This window comes from Coptis chinensis, chromosome 4 (genome assembly GCF_015680905.1).
Source record: "Coptis chinensis isolate HL-2020 chromosome 4, ASM1568090v1, whole genome shotgun sequence".
In the NCBI taxonomy this organism is placed as follows: domain Eukaryota; kingdom Viridiplantae; phylum Streptophyta; class Magnoliopsida; order Ranunculales; family Ranunculaceae; genus Coptis; species Coptis chinensis.
Window position 1 is genome coordinate 32224556 of NC_141459.1, and position 23449 is coordinate 32248004.

Here is a 23449-nt window from a genome sequence, read left to right on the forward strand (position 1 = left end):
AAGATGTAATGACGTTTGGAGTTTATTTGTTGATGTGGTTTCCAAATCTTTGTCTATGATTATCACATCTGAGCTGAAAAATAATTTCAAACAAGAAAGTTCTCTATACAAGTAAGACTAACGCATCAACTAAGAAATGCAATTAAGTATTTCTATTGTCAGTTTATTTATTCAGATGATGGAATGTAAGAAACTTGTAAGCAGGATCAGTTGCTACAATAGGGTGAGAGAGATTAGTAGATTACATATTGAATTGAAAGTCACACGTACATTATGAAATATAAACAGTTGCACGGTAACTTCCGATACTTAAAAGTCGCTCAAATATAATAGTCCATGTCTTTGTGCAACCTAAACTCATTGGTAGGTTGGGAGTTGTGTAGTAGTTATTTGATATTTATAAGATAAATGGAATCTGTGGATGTAGGTTGAGTTGGATTAGGCTGTATCAGTGCAATCCATTAGTGAACATCTTAGTGTCTATGTTGGTCGCTTAATTGAGAGGGGTCCATATGAAATAGAAAATCTCAAACAAACATCTACCGACATGATATTATTTAATCTTTGTGTTCTTTCTATCTGTTAGTTTAATTTTCCTTAAGAGAAATTAACAAGATCCTTTTTGTGCATCGGTGGCAAGCCTTCTTCATGATGATGTTTTAGATGACGCAGATATTGGGTGATGTCCTTTTAAGTTCACCACCTTTTACTAAATTGCATGAACCTTGATATGTAAAGGAAACCTTGAATCTGGTCACTCTCGAACATCATTTTGCATTTGTTGATTTGAATTCTACTTGTTTCATCATTCTTTCTTTGGAGCTCACCGCCAAACTATAAGAATAAGTTTTTGATAACCTCGAATAATGTGTTCCTATTACGTGGTTCGACTTTTTAGTAAGTAGTGCCACCAGTAGGTACACTGCAAATAGATTCTCTTAAGTTTTTATGAATATGATAATTCAACTAGATTCCAAGGTACTATATTTTAGTAAGATGCCTTGCCCCTTCTTCCTCCCTTTCTTTTCCCAGAAGAAGTACTATATTTTATCCTTTCATGTAAGCGACTTGAGTGTTCTTCTATCATGTCATTCTTCTGGACTGGTTGCTAAGGATGTTTTGTTCTCTCTCTCTCTCTCTCTCTCTCTCTAATCAATGAATAAAATCACTATCTTGTTGCAGGTCATGACAGAAACAGATCAATGCTATTGTGTAATTCTCAATGCTCATGATGGAATATGTATAGGATGCTGCAGTAAATGTGTGTAGAACAGTGTAACGAAGATGAAAAATCAGCATTGCTAGAAGAAGCTATTGCTGATTTTAGATCCGATCTTTATTCTTTGAACAGTCTTATGAGAGGCGTCTCGGAGTTATGAATCATTCAAAGTTAGTTATAGTACCTTAATTATTTTATTTGCTCTACGTTCCTTGCTCTTTTGTTTTTCTTATCTGTTTTATAATCTCAACTTTACTTTTCACAGATGATGTGATAATGAAAAATAAGCGTTGGGGATGATTCAACTGTCTTCCGGTTCCTTTACCGGATACCGTGCATAGCAGTAATGCTCCTACTAAGAAACCGGGATTGGTGCGGTGGGTTCGAGGTAAACGAACGGTTGTACCTTCTATATTCCATGAAGAAGATGAAGATGATGGGGATAAAGACAAGAAAATGAGGCCCTTGGTTCCTATTGATTACTCAACGGAGGAACTGCAAGCTGTCCAAACTCCCAGTTCCAGGACACCACCACCTAATTTGGCTACGGCAGCGGATTTTGCCAAGCGCATTTCAAATGTTAACCCAAAAGAAGAACGAAATGAAGCTGAAAGGGACAGAAGTAGACGAGCTAGTGATTCGGTCGAGCCAGTGGAGCTGGATCGCAATGATGAGGCCAGACATCGTCCGAGGGATGACTACAAGGAGAAGACAACTGACCGTGATAGGGAGCGTGAACATGTTAAGACACAAGAGAACAAAAAACTTTTGGATGCAAAGCAGTTGATTGACATGATTCCTAAGACAAAGGAGGAGATGTTCTCATATGAGATAAACTGGGCGGTGTACGACAAGGTACGAGGAACATTCATATGATGTTATTTACTTATTTTCATATGTTGTTTTTTATTAAATACAGTTTCTGCTGCAAACTGTTAAACACACACACACACACACACACAAGTTTGGGCTTGTCTTTCCCTCTTTTTAATGCTCTCGATGATGGACTTTACCCACTTTGCATGCAAACATTATTATTCTAGCATTCGGTAACTGCTCTTTTAGTTAGCTTAGCTAGTAGGAACATTATTTGGAAAGTGATGCTAATGAGCAGTTTGGTTTATATTCCTTTCACTCAAGCAATTTCTTATCGGTTAGTGGGGATTACATAGAGGGTGAGAAATTGATCGATCCATATGGATATATAGGGGGTCATGAAGGAAATTGTCTTTACAATTGGTATATTCACAAGGTAATTTACTTATTAACATTTATTTTAATGGATAAAACTTTGGACTATCATCATGCATATCTGTATGAGCCAATCGTGTATATATTATGTACATAGAATATTTTATGTTGTATATATATATATATATATATGAGGTGAGGGGGAGGCTGTCTAAGGATTGGTACTGTGTATTAAGAGTTTGCTCCCTTGTTCATATAGTGTTCCTGCTTCCTAGTCTGTTATATGTGAAGGTGATAGGCCCATCAAATTAAGCATCTATCTCATGGTCATTTGTGTAATAAGATTAAGCGTGTTGGTTTGTTGGTGTCTGTCACGGATGCAAGGTTTTAGCATTGTGTTGTAATTGGTTTCAAATTTGTGTGAACTAGTTTGAGAATGATTAAGTTTCTTTGGTTTGCATTATTTATGTTGTGTTAAGCGGTTTGGAATTTGTTCATGGGTTGTTATGCCGCTGATTACAAAAGGGTTGATTGTCTACTTTAGCCAATGTGGACTTATTAAGTTCAGATTGCATAAACTTTGTAGAGCACATATTTGGGTTAGACAATTTGTTGCTGCACTTGCTTACCACCGGTACATATAGAGAACTGAAGGTTGAACTGTAAACCAGTTCTCTAGGACTTGTATGCTCTTTGTTAGTTCTTTTAATTATTTTGTCATGAAATTTTGGTTTGACTATTTGAGGAATGGATGACTTGGGATTGAATTCTATTTTGGGTGCATCAGGAAGTAATATCATTAAATATATTGTAGTGAGTTAGTAAAATGGTGTTACTAAAATTATTTGTGATGCCATTTTGGTGTCACAAAAAAACTGTTTTGGTGTAGTGACTGTCAGTTTACATATCAGAATACTAATATTTTTCTTTTTAATTAGCTTTGTTCCCATGTCCTACTTATATAGGACGCCGTCTCGGACACTCCGTATCCGTGTCAATGTGATTGGCTGACTAAAAGAGTGAAATTTTTATGCTAAAGTTTATATTTATCTTAGAGTGGGTTATGATGGTTGCATTACTACAACATTTAACAGCTTATACTTTAGAGAAGATAATGACATTAACAAGGACATTGTCTCAGAGAAAGTTGAGAGGGTATCATTAATAATTGTATTGGTTAGGTTTTAGGGATAAATTTGGAATTCACTTGTAATTTTAATGACCGGATTTATTGTCTACAGGTGGGTGATGGAACCACTAGAGTAGTTCTTTTTGCGAGAGAGTTTTTAAAGGAGGCCAAACTTTTCATTGAGGATGGTGTCCACTCAAAGTCTTATACGTAGTTTTCGAGCTGCTTCCAATTTGGTAAGGAATTTGGATTTTTTGGTTTGATTGGTTGGATATGTTCATGACAAATTGTTCTAGAAGCTATGAGTTTGCTACTTGTATTTCAGGCAATTAGCAAAATTAAGGAACTTGCTGCGAGTATAGAGGGGGAAAATATGGAAGAAAAGAAGAGTTTGTTGGCAAAGTGTGCTGCTACCACTCTCTTCAAAGTTTTGTTTTTTTTGTTTTTTTTGATAGGAAATACCTCACTCTCTTCAAAGATGATTGGTGGTGAAAAATTGAATTTTTCACATCTATGGTTGTGGACTCAGTTATTTCAATTGGCAACGATGATACATTGTTTATTGTATTATTGTATTCATTCTTGTATTCATTGTTTATTGTAGGTTTAGCTGGTCTCGCTACAAAATATGAGAAATTATTATTTTTTATTAGCAACCCATCAGCTACGGTTTATAACCGTTACAAATGAATTTTAAATTATTTTTTAAAAAATTCACTAACAATTTTGCAACGGTTACAAACCGTTGGTAAAATTTTTAACAAATTACTAACGCTTAAAAAGCGTTTGTAAAATAAAAAACCGTTGCAAAGGTTTTAAATTTGTGCACGAAATAGTTATAATAAGCGTTCGAAAGTTCTGTTTGCAACAGTTAATAACCGTTGGAAATTTCTGTTTGCAACGCTTTTTAAGCGTTGCAAATATTTCCAACACTTTGCCCACGCCATATTTGCAACGCTTTTTTGCCGTTGCAAATAGCCTGTTATGGTGTAGTTAAAACAAGCGAAAAAAGGTATACACTGGGGTAACACTGAGTCGTCTAGGTCATCAAAGGACAATGTTACAAAAGCCACGTCTATTTTTGAAGTAAAACCCGATCCCGAATTAAAATTTTGATAGAATCCCTAACTAAAAAAGTAGATGCCCTTGCAGTTCAAGTAAACGATCAAATACCAAAACAGGTCCTGAACGTTGACACATCCCCATGTGTTCTTTGTCTCAGTCCTGACCATCCTGATGTTTATTGTCCCTTGTTATATGTCTCCCCTTCTTAACAGTCGGAGGAGGCATGTGCTTTCAACATTCCCAATGCACCGTGGAGACAACATCCGAACTTCGCTTGGCGCCAAAATAACCAACAAATGGGGGCTCCTCCAAGTTTCGCTAATCCACCTGTTCGACCAACCAACAATTTTATTCCATACGGCAAAGAAAATAATCAACAATACTAACAAGGTCAATTTCAAAATAATTCCAATGCTAACTATCAAACCAACCGTAGCCTTGTTCCAGCTAATCCAGATCCCAACTATAATCAACAACTTCTCAGCAATAATCGTGAACTACTTGTGCAACCCATTTCGGATAGGACAAACGAGACTTTTTTAGCTTACATGAACCAACAGTCTCAAATTTTAACATCTATCCAACAATCACTTCAACAATTGGCGCAAGAAAAGAGTCAGAAAGGCGTATTTCCTGGACAAGCAGTTCCAAACCCTAAACCAGCAAACACAGCCTTTGAACTTACTAATGCACCTGGTACAAGCACCTCCAATCAAGGTGAGGTGCATGCAATCACTACTCTACGATCTAGAAAAACGGTAGACAATCAAATACGTATGCCAGATGATCAACCAAAGGAATCCGAAGGTTCCAATGAATCTATTTCTAATAATGAACCTACGGACGATTCACCAGATCAAACAAAGTCAACATATCAGAATTTAGGAAATAAGCAAGAAGACCCTTTTTCCAAATTCCGCCCTAAGGCACCGTTTCCTGCACGCTTGGCAAAGAATAAACTTGATGAGAATTTTGCTGAAATTCGAGAGACTTTTAAAAATTTGATGATCAACTTACCTTTTCTCGATGCTTTAAAACTATTACCAAAACATGCAAAATTTCTGAAGGATATGTGCACCACAAAAAGGAGAACTAATGTTCCTCAACAAGCGTTCCTCACCGAACGGTTTCCATCCATCACGAACATAATGGTATAGTCAAATACAAAGACCCTGGTAGACCAACGGTTCCATGCACCTTAGGTGACAAATATACGACCATTTAGGCTACAAGACCTAGGAGCTAGTGTGAACTTACTTCCGTATTACTTATTTAAACAACTAGGTCTTCATGAGCTCAAACCTACCACCATGACTCTACAGTTAGCCGATCGTTCCATTACGTATCCAAAAGGAATTGTGGAAAACGTCCTTGTAAAAGTCCAAGACTTTTTCTATCCTGTAGACTTTGTTATTTTGGATACATAAGTTGCATGTGATTCCATTCCTATCATCTTAGGACGTCCGTTCCTAGCAACTGCTAATGCTCTTATTAACTATAGGGATGGTTCAATGACCATGTCCTTCGGAAATCTATCGGTAGAGGTAAATGTGTTCAAGTTGATGAAACAAATTCCAGAGCCTGACATTGATAGTGAGGTGAACAGGGGTTGAATGGCATTCGCAAAAGAGTATTTAACAAACTCGTTTCCAGAAGATGAAGTGTACCAATTTCTTTCCTTTAGCGAATCCGAGTTTGAGGACGATGATTATACACAAGAAGTAAATGAGTTATTAGAGTCAATACCATTATTTGACCCTACGACTGTGATATCCAGTAACTTGGATGAACATCAATTTGTTTACTGCATGGATGATGACTTTCCTCAAGAATCTTTAATACCCACTCCGCCCACCCCTGATTTAAAACCTCTTCCTTCGGAATTAAAATACATACAGCTTGATCCAAATGGTCGTCACCCAGTTATCATTTCTTCACAATTGACTGACGATCAGAAAGCTCGTTTAATTAATGACATTCAACAACATCGTTCTGCTATTGGATGGTCCCTCGATGACATTAAAGGCATTGAACCTACTGTGTGCACCCATCGCATACACCTTGAAGAAAATGCTAAGACGTCGCGTGAACCGCAGCGTCGCCTAAACCATACCATGAAAGATGTGGTACGAGATGAAGTTTTAAAATTACTCGATGCAGGTATTATTTACCCTATCTCTGATAGTGTTTGGGTGAGTCCAATACATGTTGTTCCCAAGAAATTTGGCATTACAGTTGTGCGAAATGATAAAGATGAATGCATTTCCGCTCGTATCCCAGTGAATGGCGAATATGCATTGACTATCGTAAACTTAATGTCATCACTCGCGCCGTAAGGATCACTTTCCACTTCCATTCATCGATCAGATGCTCGAACGCTTAGCCAGTCATGCATATTACTGTTTTCTTGATGGTTATTCAGGTTATTTTCAAATAGTCATAGACCCTGCTGATCAAGAAAAGACCACGTTCTTTGGTCCATTTGGTACATTTGCATATAAGCGAATGCCTTTCGCCTTTGCAATGCACCTGGTACTTTCCAACGTTGCATGCTTCACATTTTCAGTGATATGGTTGAACGTTTTATGGAAGTGTTCATGGACGACTTCTCCATATATGGAGATTCTTTCGATAGTTGTCTATCAAATCTTGAAAAAGTCTTTACACGTTGTGAAGAGAAAAACCTTGTTCTTAATTGGGAAAAATGGCATTTCATGGTTACAAAAGGAATAGTTTTAGGCCATATTATTTCAAAGGACGGAATCGAAGTCGACAAAGCTAAGATAGAAAAAATTGCTTCACTTCCTATACCAAAAACAGTTCGAGACATTCGCGCATTCTTAGGACACGCAGGTTTCTATAGGAGATTTATTCAAGATTTCTCAAAGGTTGCTCGACCTTTAACTAATCTCCTGCTTAAAGATGCCATTTTTTATTTCAGTTTCAATTGCAAACAAGCCTTTGAAATTTTAAAAACCGCACTAACTACCGCTCCCATAATTCAACCACCTGATTGGTCTAAACCTTTTGAATTAATGTGACGCGCGTTTAATTATGCTATTGAGTCGTACTAGGGCAACGCCGAGAAGATAAGCCAGTTGTCATTTACTATGCAAGTAAAACCCTTAATGAAGCTCAACGTAACTATACCACCACTGAGAAAGAGTTTCTCGCCGTTGAATATGCTTTGGATAAGTTTCATCCTTACCTAGTGGGTTCTCCAACTATTGTCTACACTGACCATGCGACACTTCGTTATCTATTAGCGAAAAAAGATGAAAAACAAAGGTTGATCCGATGGATTCTCTTTTTGCAAGAGTTTACTCTAGAAATTAGAGATAAAAAAGGTTGCGAAAATGTGGTTGCGGACCATTTATCACGACTTGTCAGTGATGTTGATACTGATACCGAACCTATCTGTGATTCTTTTCTAGATGAACACTTGTACTCTATTTTTTCGTCCCCTTGGTACGCTGACATAGTAAATTACTTAGTTACCGAAGAAGTCCCTTCATCTTGGTCTCGTAATGACTGGAAAAAGTTCTTATCCACTGTGAAATTTTATTTATGGGATGATCCCTACTAGGGGTGGGAATTTGGCCCTAACGACCCTAACCCGGCCCTGACCGACCCGACCCTAAGCCCTATAAAGCCCTCACAACTAAAGCCCTCACAGAGTTTAGGGCCGGGCCGGGCCGGCCCTAATGCTTTCTAGGGCAGGGCTAGGGTTAAGATTCTAAAACATAGGCCCGACCCTAACCAAGCCCTAACCAAGCCCTAACCGGCCCTGTTTCATACTTTCACTATAAATACACATACCATAATTGTCCAACTCTTTGTTAAATATTTTCAATTAAAATAACATTGTCCTTTGTAATTTATCACTTACACCCAAGGGTACTTCCAATAACTTGTTTTATATAACAAAAATTTGTCAACTTAGCAGCCATGAAGAACAATGAGCACTAGCCTAATAAAAAATAAGACTTTATTCCTTTGATCATCAAGTCAAAGTCCATAACTTATTATTCTCAATTTCTTTTCTCACTTATTTCTTATAAATTATATTTTTATTCACATCCAAGCCAAGTCTAAAACTAAAGGTTTCCTTCCACACCATTAAAGCAAAATACGAGCGCGGACATTTGTAACATAGAAACCAAAAACACCCTTTGTGGAAAAATGACATTTATAATCTCAAACCTTTCTCCATCACTTGTTCAAAAGCCAATATTTTCATTTCCATATACAAAGCTTGAATCACTTTTAAATTAGAAGAAAAGTAATATTATATTTGTTTGAATCTATTATAGAAATAATTTATGATATTACAAATAGTTTAACAACTTCCATGACCCTTAACCAAAACTATTATGTTTCTTCTTTATATCTATTACTTCTTCCTTTAAAATGATAATATAATTATTTGTCTATGTATTTCAATGTTAAATGTAATTTTAGTGAGGTTTGAGTACAAGGAAGAACAAATTCCGAACTCTCGATGTACTTCAGTTCATTAGATTGTGGATGTGCATTTTAAATTTTTGGACTTATACATGATTATTACTAGATTGGTTGGACTTTGAGTTTGTAGATTATTGTACATTTTTGTAATATAAATGAGTTTTAAAACTAATGTAGTAAAAAAAAAGAAAATATATAGGCCCGGCCCTAAAGCCCGACCCTAAAGCCCTTAAAGAGGGCTAGGGTCAGGGTCAGGGCTTGAGATTTAGACTTGTGACCCGGCCCTATGCTGACTTTAGGGCCGGGCCGACCCGGCCCTAATATCTGAAGGGCTTTAAATGTTTAGGGCCAGGCTAGCCCGACCCGGCCCATTGCCCACCCCTAATCCCTACCTCTTCAAGTATTATTCCGACCAACTAATCCGTCGTTGCATCCCCGATTGGGAACACAATGATGTGTTATCCTTCTGTCATGAACAATCTTGTGGTGGTCATTTTAGTGGTAAGAAAACTGCGGCCAAGGTCCTACAATGTGGATTCTATTGGCCAACACTGTTTAGAGATGCACATGAGCATTGCAAAGCATGCAATCGCTGCTAGCAGCTAGGACGCATTACTCAACGCAATATGATGCCCTTAAATCCCATTTTAATTGTGGAAATCTTTTATGTATGGGGCATCGACTTCATGGGTCCATTTCCAAATTCACATGGCTTCCTATACATTCTAGTAGCAATTGACTATGTGTCAAAATAGATTGAGGCATTGGCATGTCGTGCTAATGATCATAATACGGTCGTTTTGTTCGTAAAAGAAAATATTTTCTCTCGATTTGGTGTTCCAAAAGCTATAATTAGTGATGGGGGAAAACATTTCTGCAATAAATTTTTTGAATCTTTAGTAAAAAAATATGGAGTCACGCGACAAAGTGGCAACTCCGTATCATCCTCAAACCCGATTGGTCAAGTAAAAGTCTCTAATAGAGAGATCAAATCCATTTGGAAAAAAGCGTCAATCCATCTAGAAAAGATCGGTCTCTACGATTATCGATGCCTTGTGGGCATCTGGGAACAACTTTTAAGACACCTATAGGGATGTCTCCTTATCGCCCTCGTTTTTTTGGAAAACCTTGTCATCCGCCGGTTGAACTTTGAGCACCGCGGCTCTATGGGCCATCAAAAGCCTAAATTAGAATACTAATGCGGTAGGCGCGAAGAGAAAATTGCAGTTAAATGAGCTTGAGGAAATTCGGAGTGATGCTTATGATCTCTCGAAATCCTATAAAGCCAACATGAAAAGAGTGCATGACAAGCACATATTGAGAAAAGATTTCAATGTGGGTCAAAAAGTTTTGTTGTATAACTCAAGATTACACATTTTTCCAAGAAAATTAAAAACTCGATGGTCTGGTCCTTTCACCGTCTCTGCTGTCACTCCTTATGGGGCTATTTCTTTGCAAAACGTAAATGATGACAGCGAATTTCAAGTAAATGGCCAACGCCTTAAACATTATCATGAGTTGCGCTCTCCAGATGTCGAAGAGACTCTTCTCAATGATCCAGTCTACATAGACTAATAGATTCGATGGTGTACTTCTTTCCATGTGTTTAAACAGAGAAAGTACGCCATTTGGGTAGCCGAGCCCTCTTCTATTTTCTTTTCTTAAAATCCCTAGAGTGTGTGGTTGCAAGCGCTGGAACCATAGTCTACAAAAACTCTACTTCAGAACTGAGTATAAATGTATTCTGATAATCTAGCATACGTGCCTCCTGGAAAACAATGGGTACCAAAAATCTCACCTCCTTCTTTCTCCTCCCTTTTCTATTCTCTTCCTCGCGAACTCCAACTCATCATTTGGTGTAAATCTCGCCCATCTCGAATTGGTAATGGTCGTAGTACTTTTGCTCGAAAGCGACGTGCGCGAAGGATGGGGTGGTGTATGAATTGTCAACAACGCTTCTGTCCAGGTCTTGATCTTCTATCCGAGATGAGCCGGTATAAGGTATATTATTGTCTGACACCAGCTCAGCAGGATAAACTTCGTCGTCGTTCCGTTGTTCCCACAGGTTGGGATTCGTCTTGAGGATCTGACGATAAAAAACTCACATTCGTCTTGAGGATCTGACGTTAAAAGACTCACATTCGTCTTGAGGATCTGACGTAAAAAGACTCAACATGTATATAATCATTTTTCCCTTAGCACCAAGCATGGTGCCCAAAGAAAGTCGTGATATGCAACATCGGACATTTCCTAGTTCGTGCGGGCAACGGATTCCACCAGGCCAACCCCGATCGGTTTTCTATGTGACTGTATCAAGGGGCAGTTTGAGGCTATACCATATGTACTAAGGGTAATATTATTATTAGACCATTGCACATTGGTCGGGGGATGGTACGAATCCGAACCCTAGGCCCCAAAACATAAAGGTTAAGCCACGACCGGCTGGATTGGGTTCCCCAGGCCGACATGAAAGTTGCCTGAGTTAAGCTGTTGTGATGTGTTATTTTATTTGGACTTCCGGTGTTGTTGACACGTTCCTTTTGTCTTGTACATTTGTATATAAAAGTGTAAATAAATTAAAAAAAAAAAACACACATATAAAAGTACTCCAAACAAACTACTCCGTTGGTTTTTGGAATCCTGATACTCTGATAGATGAACAGAACGACCCAAGCTCAAATTCTGACCATTTATTTGATGAAAATGCCATGCTGAACATTATTAATCCCATGGAAGGCATTCAACTTCTTCATCATGGTTTGAGGGAATTACACGCTCGTTTGAATATCATCATCACAACTCTTAAGGATTTCCAAGAACGTCAAACAATGCATGATGTTGAACAAGAGGAGATCTTGGAAAATCATTCTCAATCCTTGCAAAATCACGCTCTCCTAATGGAAAATCAAACTGTACTCTCTGCCAGCCAAGGGGACATTCAGATGTAGCTCGGCCAACAAATGGAAGAACTAAACAGTCTGGTGCATGATATGCGTCTCCAAGATCAACATAACAATCCATAATTTTCTAATATTACTAAGTCAATAAATAAATACTCGTATATGTTATTACATTTTTCGTCGTATTATCAATTTTGTCTTAGCTTTGTGTTTTCTTTTGTATGAAATGCTTAATAGGATTGTCACCATTTGCGTTGTGACTAATATAATTTAACATGTGCTTACAGGAGGGTCTATTCTCTTACATACTCATTTATCCATCCAGTTTGCCTTTGTCGTTACCTATTTCTTTACTTCATCCACTATGGCATCTTCATCAAACATGGTATCTCCCAAACTCATTCCTGAGCAATCCTTTCAGTCTATGATGGATTCCAATACCTATGGCCATCTCTTTCGTGACTACATTACAAACATCGGATGGTCTTCCCTAATTCTTCAACCTGACCAAACTTATTCTCCGAGTTTGGCTGCATACTTTTATGCTAATATGGAAGACACACTAGCATTCAACCATGTGCATGGTTTCTACTTAGACGGGTTCACAATCCAAGTTGGTGACACACCTCATATCTTTTCTGAACAACAACTTGCACTAACTTTGGATCTTCCATATCACGAACCTGTTGCATCATGGCATTACATCTATCATAATTCTTACCGTTCCTTTCAGTGGCAAGTGTTTCGTGAAACTTACGGTGATGGTCTTGAGATTAAACGAGAAGGAAATGGCCATGTGGCATGGCGTGACGTCACCATTCCTTTAGCATGCATGACCATGAACATGGGGACTGCGATGTTATTTGTACTCCTGAACATTATGGGAGATTGGCATTTTTCTACTGCCAATGAGGCTGCTTGCATCGTATTCAGTGCACTAGCTCAAGGTCATACATTATTTAACATCATAGGTTGTGTTATCTCCAACCTGAAATGAGCTCGCACTTTTCAGGATCAGTATATACTTTTACCGGTCACCGCTTGCCGAATCATGAAGACACATTTCCCACAGTTTGCAGCTACTTTTCATGATTGGGTCAAGGTAGATTCTATGTGCCCAACAAACAGAATCATTCGTTCATTGAGGTTTCGGCAATGGAAGCGTCCCGCTCGGTACCTGAGGCATGTTCGTTGTTACCCGAAGGATGAAAATATGAAGACACATTTGAGGAAATCTGGAAACGAAGAATGGGAAGAAATTTGGCAGACTATTATCTTTTGGCGCGATGCTAAGGAAATGCATTTCCTTCAAGAAGATGCCAGAACTTCACATCCTGCTGGATGGTAAACTTGAGATTGCCATTGTACATATCTAGCTAAACCTTATGTTTGGTGTGTTATTGTTTTTCATGTGTCGTATGCTATTGTTTTTCATTATTTCCTGTGCTATGTTTAGTGTGCTATTGAACATTTTATTGTTCTTTCTGAATAATATATTATATTATGTTCTCCAACCTTTCTGGTCCAACAATCTAGCCCTAATTTTGCTCACGGTTCTCAGGTACTTTCTCTCTTTAATTATTGATACTTCGAGGACTAAGCATCATTCTGTTGGGGGTGCTTTAACCCTGTAGCAAATATTAGGCAAATTGTAACCTGTATATAGTTTTTATTTTCATGTTAATAATTGAACTTAGTGACAAAGTTTTGTTTCCTTTTCAATGATGAAAATTGTCTAGAAATCTCACATTAGTATCCGAATTAGGATTTGTTTTTAAGAAACTTAAGATAATACGTATACAATAGTTTATACATCTTTTCATGAACATTCATGTACTGAGTATCATCGATTGTACATAGCAGTAAGTTTCTAGAACCAACGGTTAGTTACTTAAACTATCAATCCTGTGAGAATCTAACCAAAAACCTTGACATGAGTGATTTGTGTGTGATGACACAGAGGAGTAGTTTTTCCGATTAGAGAAAATCACGCATCTACTTACTTGATCACCACCCGAACCCTAGGCGAGAATTTAGGCCATCTTTGGATCGACATAGCTAAAAATTCTTACCTGTTACAAATTTTACCACTAGTCACTCCACTGAACCTTTCATCAAACCTTTCACTTTCAAAAAAAAAAAAAAAATCCTTGCCCATCTATTAAACCAAATAAAAGAACCTACCTAAATGATGAGTATAAGAAATAGGATGAAATATGGAAAGAATAAAGAGAAAGACTTGTCCCAAATAAAAGTCAGTTACTTGCTTCAGGAAAGAAAAATAGAATCATGTTTTTAAGCCATCTAAAAAAAAAAAAAAAATCCATTAGAGGCTTAAGAACAAGGCTGGAAAACTCAGTTAGAAGAAAGAAAGAAAGAAAACAAGGATTTCTCTAGTGTAAATATATGAAAACCCTATTCTCTCATACTCGTAAATTTTGATTATCCATTTCTATTTTCTTGTACACTATCACCTAAGCCCCACAATACCTAATAAAGACCTCTAGCTCAATTAGGAGTAGGGTGGTGTGATAATAAGTAGTAGACGTGATTGATCGACATCGGCTCCTCTGATTGTCATTGAGATGTGAGGAAACGTGTGCCCACTGCACAATGGAGTTAACAAAACTTGAGTGGAAATTTTTTGAGTGAAATTGTGTTTTGACACATACCTGTGAGAACCCATTTAGGTACACTCTCAAAAGGATTCAGAAACAACCCTGCTAGTACATTTCAATGAAAAGTTCACTCCATGCATGATCATATGTAGATGTTTTAATTATTGAATACATATTAACTTGAGTTTCAAAGAAATCAATCCTCGTTCCCTGCTAAGGAGATGTATGGATATCTGAGATTAATTTAGGAAACGAGTTTAATGTCATCGAAGTCATTGTAGTATAAATGAAGTTTGTGAGTATCTTCTCTGGAAAACTCTCACAGGCTATAAACTCGTCCACTAGGGAATTCCTAGTGGTTTAAGGCCTTGTTGCATATGGTCAATGCAACCGCACTCTGCGAAACGAGAATTAGTTAGGACTACACATTTTTGGCCACTTATCGGTTTTAATGTCTCTTCTTTGCTTGAGGACAAGCAAAGTGCTGTTTGGGGATAGTGTGATAAGCACCCAAAAGTGTATTATGAAACCCCGTTGAGACATATAAATTTGGTTAACTATGTGTTTAATAATCATGAAATAAATATGTTTTCATACTTTTGCAGGTATTCGCAGTAAACATGGAAATATGGTTTAAACCTACGATAAAGCACGAGGAACGACATATATATGAATTCTTCCAAATCCGCACAGAAGCATCAAACTTCCGAAGCTCCTACCTCTTGAACCAGGACTCCGAATGCGACAAGTGAGCTACTCAGACAATCAGGGCGATGAACTCTACGCATAGGCGGGAAGTTGTAAAATTGCCCAAAGATCGGACCACCACTGGACTGCACATAGGACCCACTATGCGGGCCCACAAGATTGGATGAGTCATCAATCATGGAGCATGTCAAGACAAAAATGACAAATTATTGGTGCAAAGTTGACACCTTGCATATAATTAATTAGATTAGGTGTTAATAGTGAAAAAGAGGCAAGGTGTCACTTTGTTTTAATGTGGTGGATAAAAATGAAGTAAATGTGGTTTGATGTTTCACATGGGAGGAAATGAGATGTCTCTCAAATGGAGAAGAAAACAAAACAAGGGGACACTCCATTTAGTCCCTTGACTTCTTTTCCTTACCTTGTATTATTTTAGTTCCTTAGCCATTTTTATTATTTAGTTTTAGTTTTGTAAGAAAAGCTTGTAATAGTTTTAATGGAGGAAACTTTGGTTTTCTTCTAAGAAATAAATAAAAAATCAAGTGAGTTTAGATAGTTAGTTTTCTTTTTCCTCTTTCTCTCTCTCTTTTTGTATTTCTAACTAGTAATCCTTTGCCCCAAGGATCATGAGCTAACTTCCCTTTAGGGGAGTTAATCCAACTCATGTGAGGGAAAATATTTGTTGTTGGGTTGGTAAGTTGTTTAGGAAGAACAACTAGACCTACATCCTATCCTAAAATGATAGTTGGTGTAGTGTCTAGTTAGGAATCAAAGTGATGAGCTTAGAGATAAGTCATTGCTTGGTTCCACTTGCTAACATGTATGAGCTTAGAGATGAGCCATACATGCTAGGGATCAAGTTTTCTTCCATTATGGCTTGTCTATGAGTCTAGGAAGAATCAAATGAACCTATTCAAATCAACATCAAAAAGTTAGTTTCACATGAGGAGGATTGGCTCTCCACCTTTTTCTTTAGCAATTTGTATTTTGTCTTAGTTTCATGATTTCTAATCTTAATGTTCTTCTTTAATGTTTGTGTAGGAAAGAAACTTAGTATTTGTATTAACTTACTCACTAGTTCCCTAAGAGTAAAAACCAAATTGTAGTTGTCCTAGACTTTAGGTTGGTTCGAATCCTTATTTCAACTTTACGAACACGAAGATCGTGAGTAAGGAAACTTTGAATTCGCTATTTTGCCAAATTAGAGAGTCAATCTCTAACATAGTAAAGCTTATATCAACTTGTCTTTGGAAAACCTTGTCATCTGCCAGTTGAACTAGAGCATCGTGCCCTGTGGGCAATAAAAACCCTTAATTATAATTTCGATGCGGCAGGTGAGAAGCGTAAATTACAAATAAACGAACTTGAAGAGATTCGTAATGATGCTTATGACCTTTCAAAAGATTACAAAACCAACATGAAACGGATTCATGATAACCATATTTTACAAAAACAATTCGAAGTTGGTCAAAATGTTTTGCTTTATAACTCAAGATTACATCTTTTCTCAGGAAAATTGAATACTCGATGGACTGGTCCTTTCAAATAACTGAAGTTACCCTTTATGGGGTTATTACTTAAAAAATTCATAAGGATAACAACACTTTTCAAGTAAATGGTCAGCGCCTCAAATATTTTCATGAGTTGCTCTGTCTATGGATGTTGATGAAACCATTCTCCAAGATCCCATCTACAAGGATTGAATACTCTTTTCCGATGTATTACTTTCCCATTCCATTCCATCTTTTGCTTTAAGGGGATATATCAATAAGGTAACTGGACCTCTCCATTTGGAGGGTGTGGTTGTAAGTGTCGGAGCCTTAGTCTACAGTATATCTTGCATATTCTTTGTAAAATACTTTTTACTCATCGTTTAAGTAAGTGTGAACCTGTGGAGCGAGTATACAATTTTTCTTTTCTTTATCTTACACTTCTTTTTCAAAAATGTTTGATTTCTTTGTGCTATTAATGATAGATTCTCGATACATCAATAGTTAAGTAATTTTTCAAAAATGGTCAATGGATTTCACATAGACCAACCCCTAAAACTACGCAATCTAGGGGCAGTTTGAGATCAGCTTTGCTTACTAAGGGTCGCCTATATCACCGAGCTATTCGCCCGGGTCAGGACATTCCATGTCTTGCGCAGTAAATCTCCCAACTCGCGTTGCTGAAGCTTTGTTTGTCTAGATTGGGTTCGCCACAAAGACAACACAAAATTTGCCTAAGAATATCTGTTATGATTTGTTTTAAAGTAATAAAATCTAGAATCACTGCTTTTGAGTACGAGTTTCTTAAAATATCTCTCCACAGTTTTCAAAATCAGAAGATATTAGAAAATAAAAGTTATACGTCAGGAGTAACCAAAATGATACCGGGTTAACGTATAATTTTATCTTCTTGGCAAACCCTTAATCTATATGGATAGAGATATATTTTGAATGAGAAAACAAACCCAAAAAAAATGAGGTGTCTCCAAACAAGAATTAAACAAATAGAGTAACCCAAAGTAATACTATTCTCTGTTTAATTCTATATTTTAGCCTCCACCTCTCTATTTTGTCTCGAGAATCTGACGTTAAAAAACTCAAAAGTTTCCAAAAATTTCAAAAATTTCCTCTCTTAAAAATCTTACCCCTCTCGTTTAAATCTTTTTCCCTTCTAAATCTCTCTCGTCTCTGAAATTTTTTCAAAAATGTCCTCTGTAACAAACAAAAACCCTCCACCTAGCAAGACTAGATGGATCAGTTTCAATGATCGTGTGCAAGCACTTCTTAGAGAACTACAACTTAAGATATGGACACATATACCGAAAATCATTCCTGGATTAGGTAAGAGTTCATACGCACGTAAGAGACGCGCTATGAGAGAAGGCTGGTGCTTGAATTGTCAAACACCAACTTGCCATGGTCTTCAACCTCATAGCAATTCTGTTTATAAAGTGTACACGAATTATCCTCCAGTGCACTATGCTCAGTCTAAAAGAGTAATCCAACCATCTGGTTGGGATTGACTCAAGTTTTCAAAAACTTCCAAGTCTTGGGGATCTGACTTAAAACGACCCACCTTTATAAAATTTTCATCAAACTTATTCAAAACCCAAAAAAATTAACTAAAATTTTCTTTATGTTATCTGTACATATTTTCCTACATTTCCTTCCTTTATATGTTCTTTTTCCATTGTTGGATGTGAATGTACCTTATAACCTTACATTGAAGTTTTGATGCTGATCGGTTTGGTACCTCATGGGTCAAGATCGGATGAGTAACAAAGCACGGATCGGCTCCTGAAGTTAGCAAGGCATTGAGGACAAGATCAGAATTTCCTTTATTCATATGGGCTTGGGCCAAAATTTCGAGTTTCTTAAAAAGGCACGTGCCTCGCACGTGCCATCAACCCATATTTATAACTCGCGACTGCCCATAGTCATATTCTCGATCGAAAAATCCCCAACCCTAGCCGCCTACACCAACTTACAATCGCGCCTATTCAACTCGCAACCGCGACCTCACTTCAACACACCACCACCCAAGTTTTTCACAGCCTGCTCCATTTTCAACCCCCATTCCAAATCACAACCCTAATTTAATCAATTCCTACTCTAAAATGGCTCGAGCTCTAAAAATCGTGTCGGACCAAAATTTTCAAGACCTCTTCTATTCCAACCTGTTTGAAGGGCACTTCAGGGCAGAGATAAGGAGAAGAGGATGGGAATCTTTGGTTGTGATGGAAGAAGCGGTTTATTCTCTTTCTCTTATGCCATCATTCTATAATTTCATGGTTAGAGGGGAGAATGAATGCGTCAAGGTTGTTAAGGATGGCAGAACGCTGGAGCTTACCAAGGAGGTGGTGAGTGCTATTCTGGGGATTCCTCTAAAATCTTATGTTCAGATAGAATAGTCCCCAGATAACAAGATAATGGATGTGCTCATGGTTGACATTCTTCTCAAAGGGGTGAAAAACCCCAAGTCTCACTGTGTGTTTCAGAGTTCGCTACCAAAGAACCAGCTAGCAGTATCTTAGTGGACAGCCTACTACCTGCTAGGCTCAACCAAACCTTCGGATATAGGTAAGGCGATGCTCTATCTTTTATGGATTCTTCAAGAGCAGAAGAATGATTTTTGCATCGTTTCCTTCCTTTTCAAGCAACTCTGCAAACCCAAGAAGTCGATGATAGGGTTATATACTAAAAACATTACTTTTGTATTAATTCTAATTCTTTATATTTTAAATGAGAATCATATGGGCAAATGTTATGCATATTATATATGTTATTAGTTATATGCATGTGTCTAATACTTTATGTTGTAGATGATATGGTGTGGACACACAAAAGATGATATCATCAGTACCTTATAAAGTATAAGTAATTGTTCACAACCTAGATAGATTTGGACAAACCATTGGTACGGTTGTAGTATAATCTGGTATTAGTCTATCTTGACTATAAGATTACACTAGTACACTTTGTGTGTATTGAACAGGACCAAGTGAGGTTGTTTCTCTTTATACTGACTATATAAGAGAACAAACGCCTCTGTTATTATGGATGCTTGTCCTCTTAATCCGGATCTAATAACGAGCACTTACGTGCATTATACATTGTTTTAAATCATCAATGAGTGATATTCATTTGTGAATCAACAAACTCGATGGATTGGATAATGACATTGTATGTAAGGTGTGCTGTTGATTATAGAAGGAATCCGTGACCCGCAGGAAGTCAGGTTGATGATGTCCCCTTGAGGAGCTCAAAAAGATTGTCAAGTAAACCCTGCAGGTGGATTTATTTCGACATGACAATGAGGTTGAGTGAAGTTGATTAATGTAGTTGTCAGTAACTTGACTTAATTAATGGTCATTCAATATCTTAAACACGGGGAGATCAACAAGCATATAATATGGAGCCCATAAACGCTGACACGTAATTTGGGATTAGGGCAGTAGTGCAACAATGACCTTTACTGGAATAAGCTATTTGTTGACAGACTTGGGCCGTGTGTTCTGGGCGAACATGGGAAGCCCAAGCCCGTCAGGAGGCCCAACCCTAATTTCTCCTCATGGTCCCTGTTGTAGCCTATAAATAGAATCTCTTCTCTCCTGGCCGAAATTCACTATTCACTGGGTTGAAAAGAGAGGCAAGGAAAGATAGATCCAAAATTGGATCTAGCTTTGTGAGAAAAAGGGGGTTGGTAGATCATTGCCCACACAACGTCCAATTTATTCTAAAGGAATACAACAAAAGATCAAGGGGGTAATTGTTGATTTGGATTCATAGCTATTGGATTCTCAAAGATATCAAGAAGCTGATCTAAAGGTATGATTTTCCATTCCAAAACCGTGAAAATCATTAATTCCGCTACGCGTGGTTTTCGCGGTTTGTAGAAATATTCATTCTGAAATAACGGTTCCTACAATTGGTATCGGAGCATGTAGATTTTTTGGTAGATGTAGAACTGTTCTAACATGGTTTTGCAGGCATCTAAACCAACTGTTATGGTCAGAATGATTTATGGAAAGAAATGGATCGATTTTTGTTTTTATGAAAAATTGATTGATTTTACAGTTTTTGATTATTGGTGGATGTAATTTAAATCACGGTATGTATCGTGTTGTTGTTTTTATCCATGATGTAATCTTATGTAAATATCAAACGATAAAAAAGATCCATATTTGGAATGGTCGAGACTTGAAAATTGAGTTTTTTCTCGTGGAGCTGGTCGCTGACTGTCACTGGAAGTGAGCGCCGCCGCCTTTACATTGGAGCATAAGGGGATGGTGGTCATCTTTAACGTTAGAAAGAGAGAAATTGGAAGTGAGCACGCCACGCGACTTATACAAACAAAAATGGAGCGCGGGTAGCGCTGATTTGCCTGGAGCATGAGCGCGCCACGCGCCTTATACAAGCACAAATGGAGCGCGAGTCACGCCCTTCATGGCAGAAAGAGAAATTTTTTTTCTCTAAGATGAGATGATTTTTTGTTTGCTGTTCGAGGGTCTATGAAGTGATTTCGTGAGGTTTCCAGTGAAGGAAACAGGTCACGATATCTATAAAAAAAAAATCGGGGCGCTGCCTCGGACCTTGCGACCTGACCGGGCAGGTCGAACCCCGCCGGACTTTTCGAAGGCAACTAAAAGAGTTTGGCGAACAAGATGGAGCAATGAATATGGGCCATAACAGTTGGGAATTCATTTTCCATTTTATTGTTCATATTTGCTTATTCTATATGCATGTTTTTATTTGTGGATGTTTGTTAAAAACTAAGCCCACACGAATAATAGATAACATGGACATAGGCCTGACTAGTAAACAAAAAGATCCTCAGTTCTAAATAACTAAGTGGGAGCGGTAATTTGTTTTGTATAAATCCCACGGTCTCCATTACTGGTTTGTTGGTGATGTAATTATACTTGCGCGTCGGTTTTAGTGCCTTCCTCTATATCGGATGAGTCTAATTATGGATCACCAGAACGAACTTCTAAAGGACAACTATATAAAGTTATTAATGTATGGATTCACTTCTCCATCTGAAGAGATTCATTACAAATAATGGACTAAGAAGTTGAGTAATGGTATACACTTAGATGCAAGTAATGGTATCCTCCCCATCAGAGTCACTGCTATTATTTGTAGGACCAAAGAAGGTCAGCATTTTAGTTTTATTTGTCTAGATGGCATGTGTCCACTTTAACGAGTGGTGTGATGTTAAATTGATGAGAAGTAGAACTAATAAGAAAAACCTCTCTACACGAATGTAGATATGGTAAACGTCCACACTATCGTGGCTTACTACATCTCGGTGTGTAGGGTGCTGAAGAGTTAATTAATTAATTTTTTAAGTTAACTCCAAAAGTATTTCCACGAATGTAGAATGGTAAACGTCCACACTATCGTGGCTTACTACTTCTCGGTGTGGAAGGTGCAAGTGATGGGTTGATTAATTAATTAATTTTTGTTATTAACTCAAGAAGTTTTTGCCCTACATAATAGTTATTTTATGTGATTCTCAGGTTTTCAAAATGGTTACTTTCAACCCTCTAGCAACTATTCTTAAAGAAAACAAACTTCTTGGCCCTAATTACATAGACTGGAAACACAACTTGGATATTGTGTTGACTGCTGAAGAGTACAAATATGTACTCAATGAGGAATGCCCACCTAAGCCTGACGATATTGCTAGAGAAGAGGAGAAAGGAACATATAAGAAGTGGATCAAGGCAGATGAGATGTCGTGGTGTTACATTCTGGCATCTATGTCAAGTGTGCTGCAACATCAGCATCAGGCCATGACCACGGCTTATGATATGATAGCCAATCTCACAGAACTCTTCGGACACCAGAATAGGGCTGCTAGGCAAACTACCATGAAAAACTTGATGACCACAACTATGACTGAAGGGACTCCTGTAAGGGATCATATACTCAGGATGATGGCTTATCTGAATGAATTAGAGATCCTTGGAGCTGATATCAATGCGAAAACGCAGGTCGATATCATTCTCATGATGCTGCCTGAGAGGTTTGAACCGTTCCACCTTAACTACAACATGAACAAAAGGTTGTATTCTTTGGCGGAGCTTTATGAGAACGGTCGGTGAGAGTCTTTTTAAGCATAGTTATGTTCAGGTTTATGCTACTGAGAAGGTTTCTACTTCTACGCCTAATGGCGGTAAGAAGAAGAATAATATTTAGAAGCATAGGAACATGGCAAACAAGGGCATGGGACCTCAAGGAGTTGTGAAAAAGCCTAAGGCCAAGTGCTACAAGTGCAAGCAGTCAGGACACTAGAAGCCAGATTGTCCTCTTCTCAACAAAGAGAATAATGGAGGTATGTCTCACGCACTAGTCGTTTAACATGTTTAGCGATGTTATCTACCAGTACCTGGTGTGTAGATACGGAAGCCACTAACCATGCCTGCATTTCGATGTAAAGGTTCCAGGAAACCAGAAAACGTAGTGCTGGAGAGATTACCATATCTTTGGGGGATGCTATGAAATTAGTAGCTGTTGCAGTGGGAAATGTTTGTTTATCTTTTGGTAGAAATAAGACTATGGTGTTAAAGAATTGTCTTTATGTGCCTAATTTTAGAAAGAACTTGATTTCAGTTTCTATGTTAATTAAGGATGGATATTCTGTTTCTTTTAAATGACAA

At 37.7% G+C, this 23449-nt stretch overlaps 2 protein-coding genes across 3 annotated transcripts; both read left to right on the forward strand.

Annotated features, from left to right (window-relative positions):
• The first annotated feature begins 662 nt into the window (after nt 1–662).
• LOC147503225 (RNA-binding motif protein 25-like) lies at nt 663–4104 on the forward strand. Of its 2 annotated transcripts, XM_086603948.1 has the most exons (4): nt 663–1389; nt 1485–2074; nt 3652–3775; nt 3865–4104. In XM_086603948.1, exons 2-3 carry the CDS (start codon nt 1676–1678, stop codon nt 3751–3753), a joined length of 501 nt encoding a protein of 166 aa, XP_086460074.1. In that variant the 5' UTR covers nt 663–1389; nt 1485–1675; the 3' UTR covers nt 3754–3775; nt 3865–4104. The 2 variants fall into 2 exon arrangements, 1 of the variants encoding a protein (XP_086460074.1); XR_015220151.1 differs by lacking the exon at nt 663–1389 and having other exon boundaries at nt 1885–2471.
• Nucleotides 4105–19213: 15109 nt separating this feature from the next.
• Nucleotides 19214–22894, forward strand: LOC147503226 (uncharacterized). Its single transcript, XM_086604745.1, has 2 exons — nt 19214–19271; nt 22383–22894. The coding sequence occupies exons 1-2, from the start codon at nt 19214–19216 to the stop codon at nt 22892–22894; spliced, it is 570 nt and encodes a 189-aa protein (XP_086460871.1).
• Nucleotides 22895–23449: the final 555 nt, after the last annotated feature.

What these genes read in the sequence shown, in the direction of transcription:
- LOC147503225 (XM_086603948.1), top strand. Translation starts at nt 1,676, where the DNA reads ATGAGGCCCTTGGTTCCTATTGATTACTCAACGGAGGAACTGCAAGCT. An exon ending in ACTGGGCGGTGTACGACAAG is followed by an intron (nt 2,075 to 3,651) that starts GTACGAGGAACA and finishes TATTGTCTACAG; the next exon opens with GTGGGTGATGGAACCACTAG.
- LOC147503226 (XM_086604745.1), top strand. Translation starts at nt 19,214, where the DNA reads ATGGATGTGCTCATGGTTGACATTCTTCTCAAAGGGGTGAAAAACCCC. An exon ending in GAAAAACCCCAAGTCTCACT is followed by an intron (nt 19,272 to 22,382) that starts GTGTGTTTCAGA and finishes CTAATTACATAG; the next exon opens with ACTGGAAACACAACTTGGAT.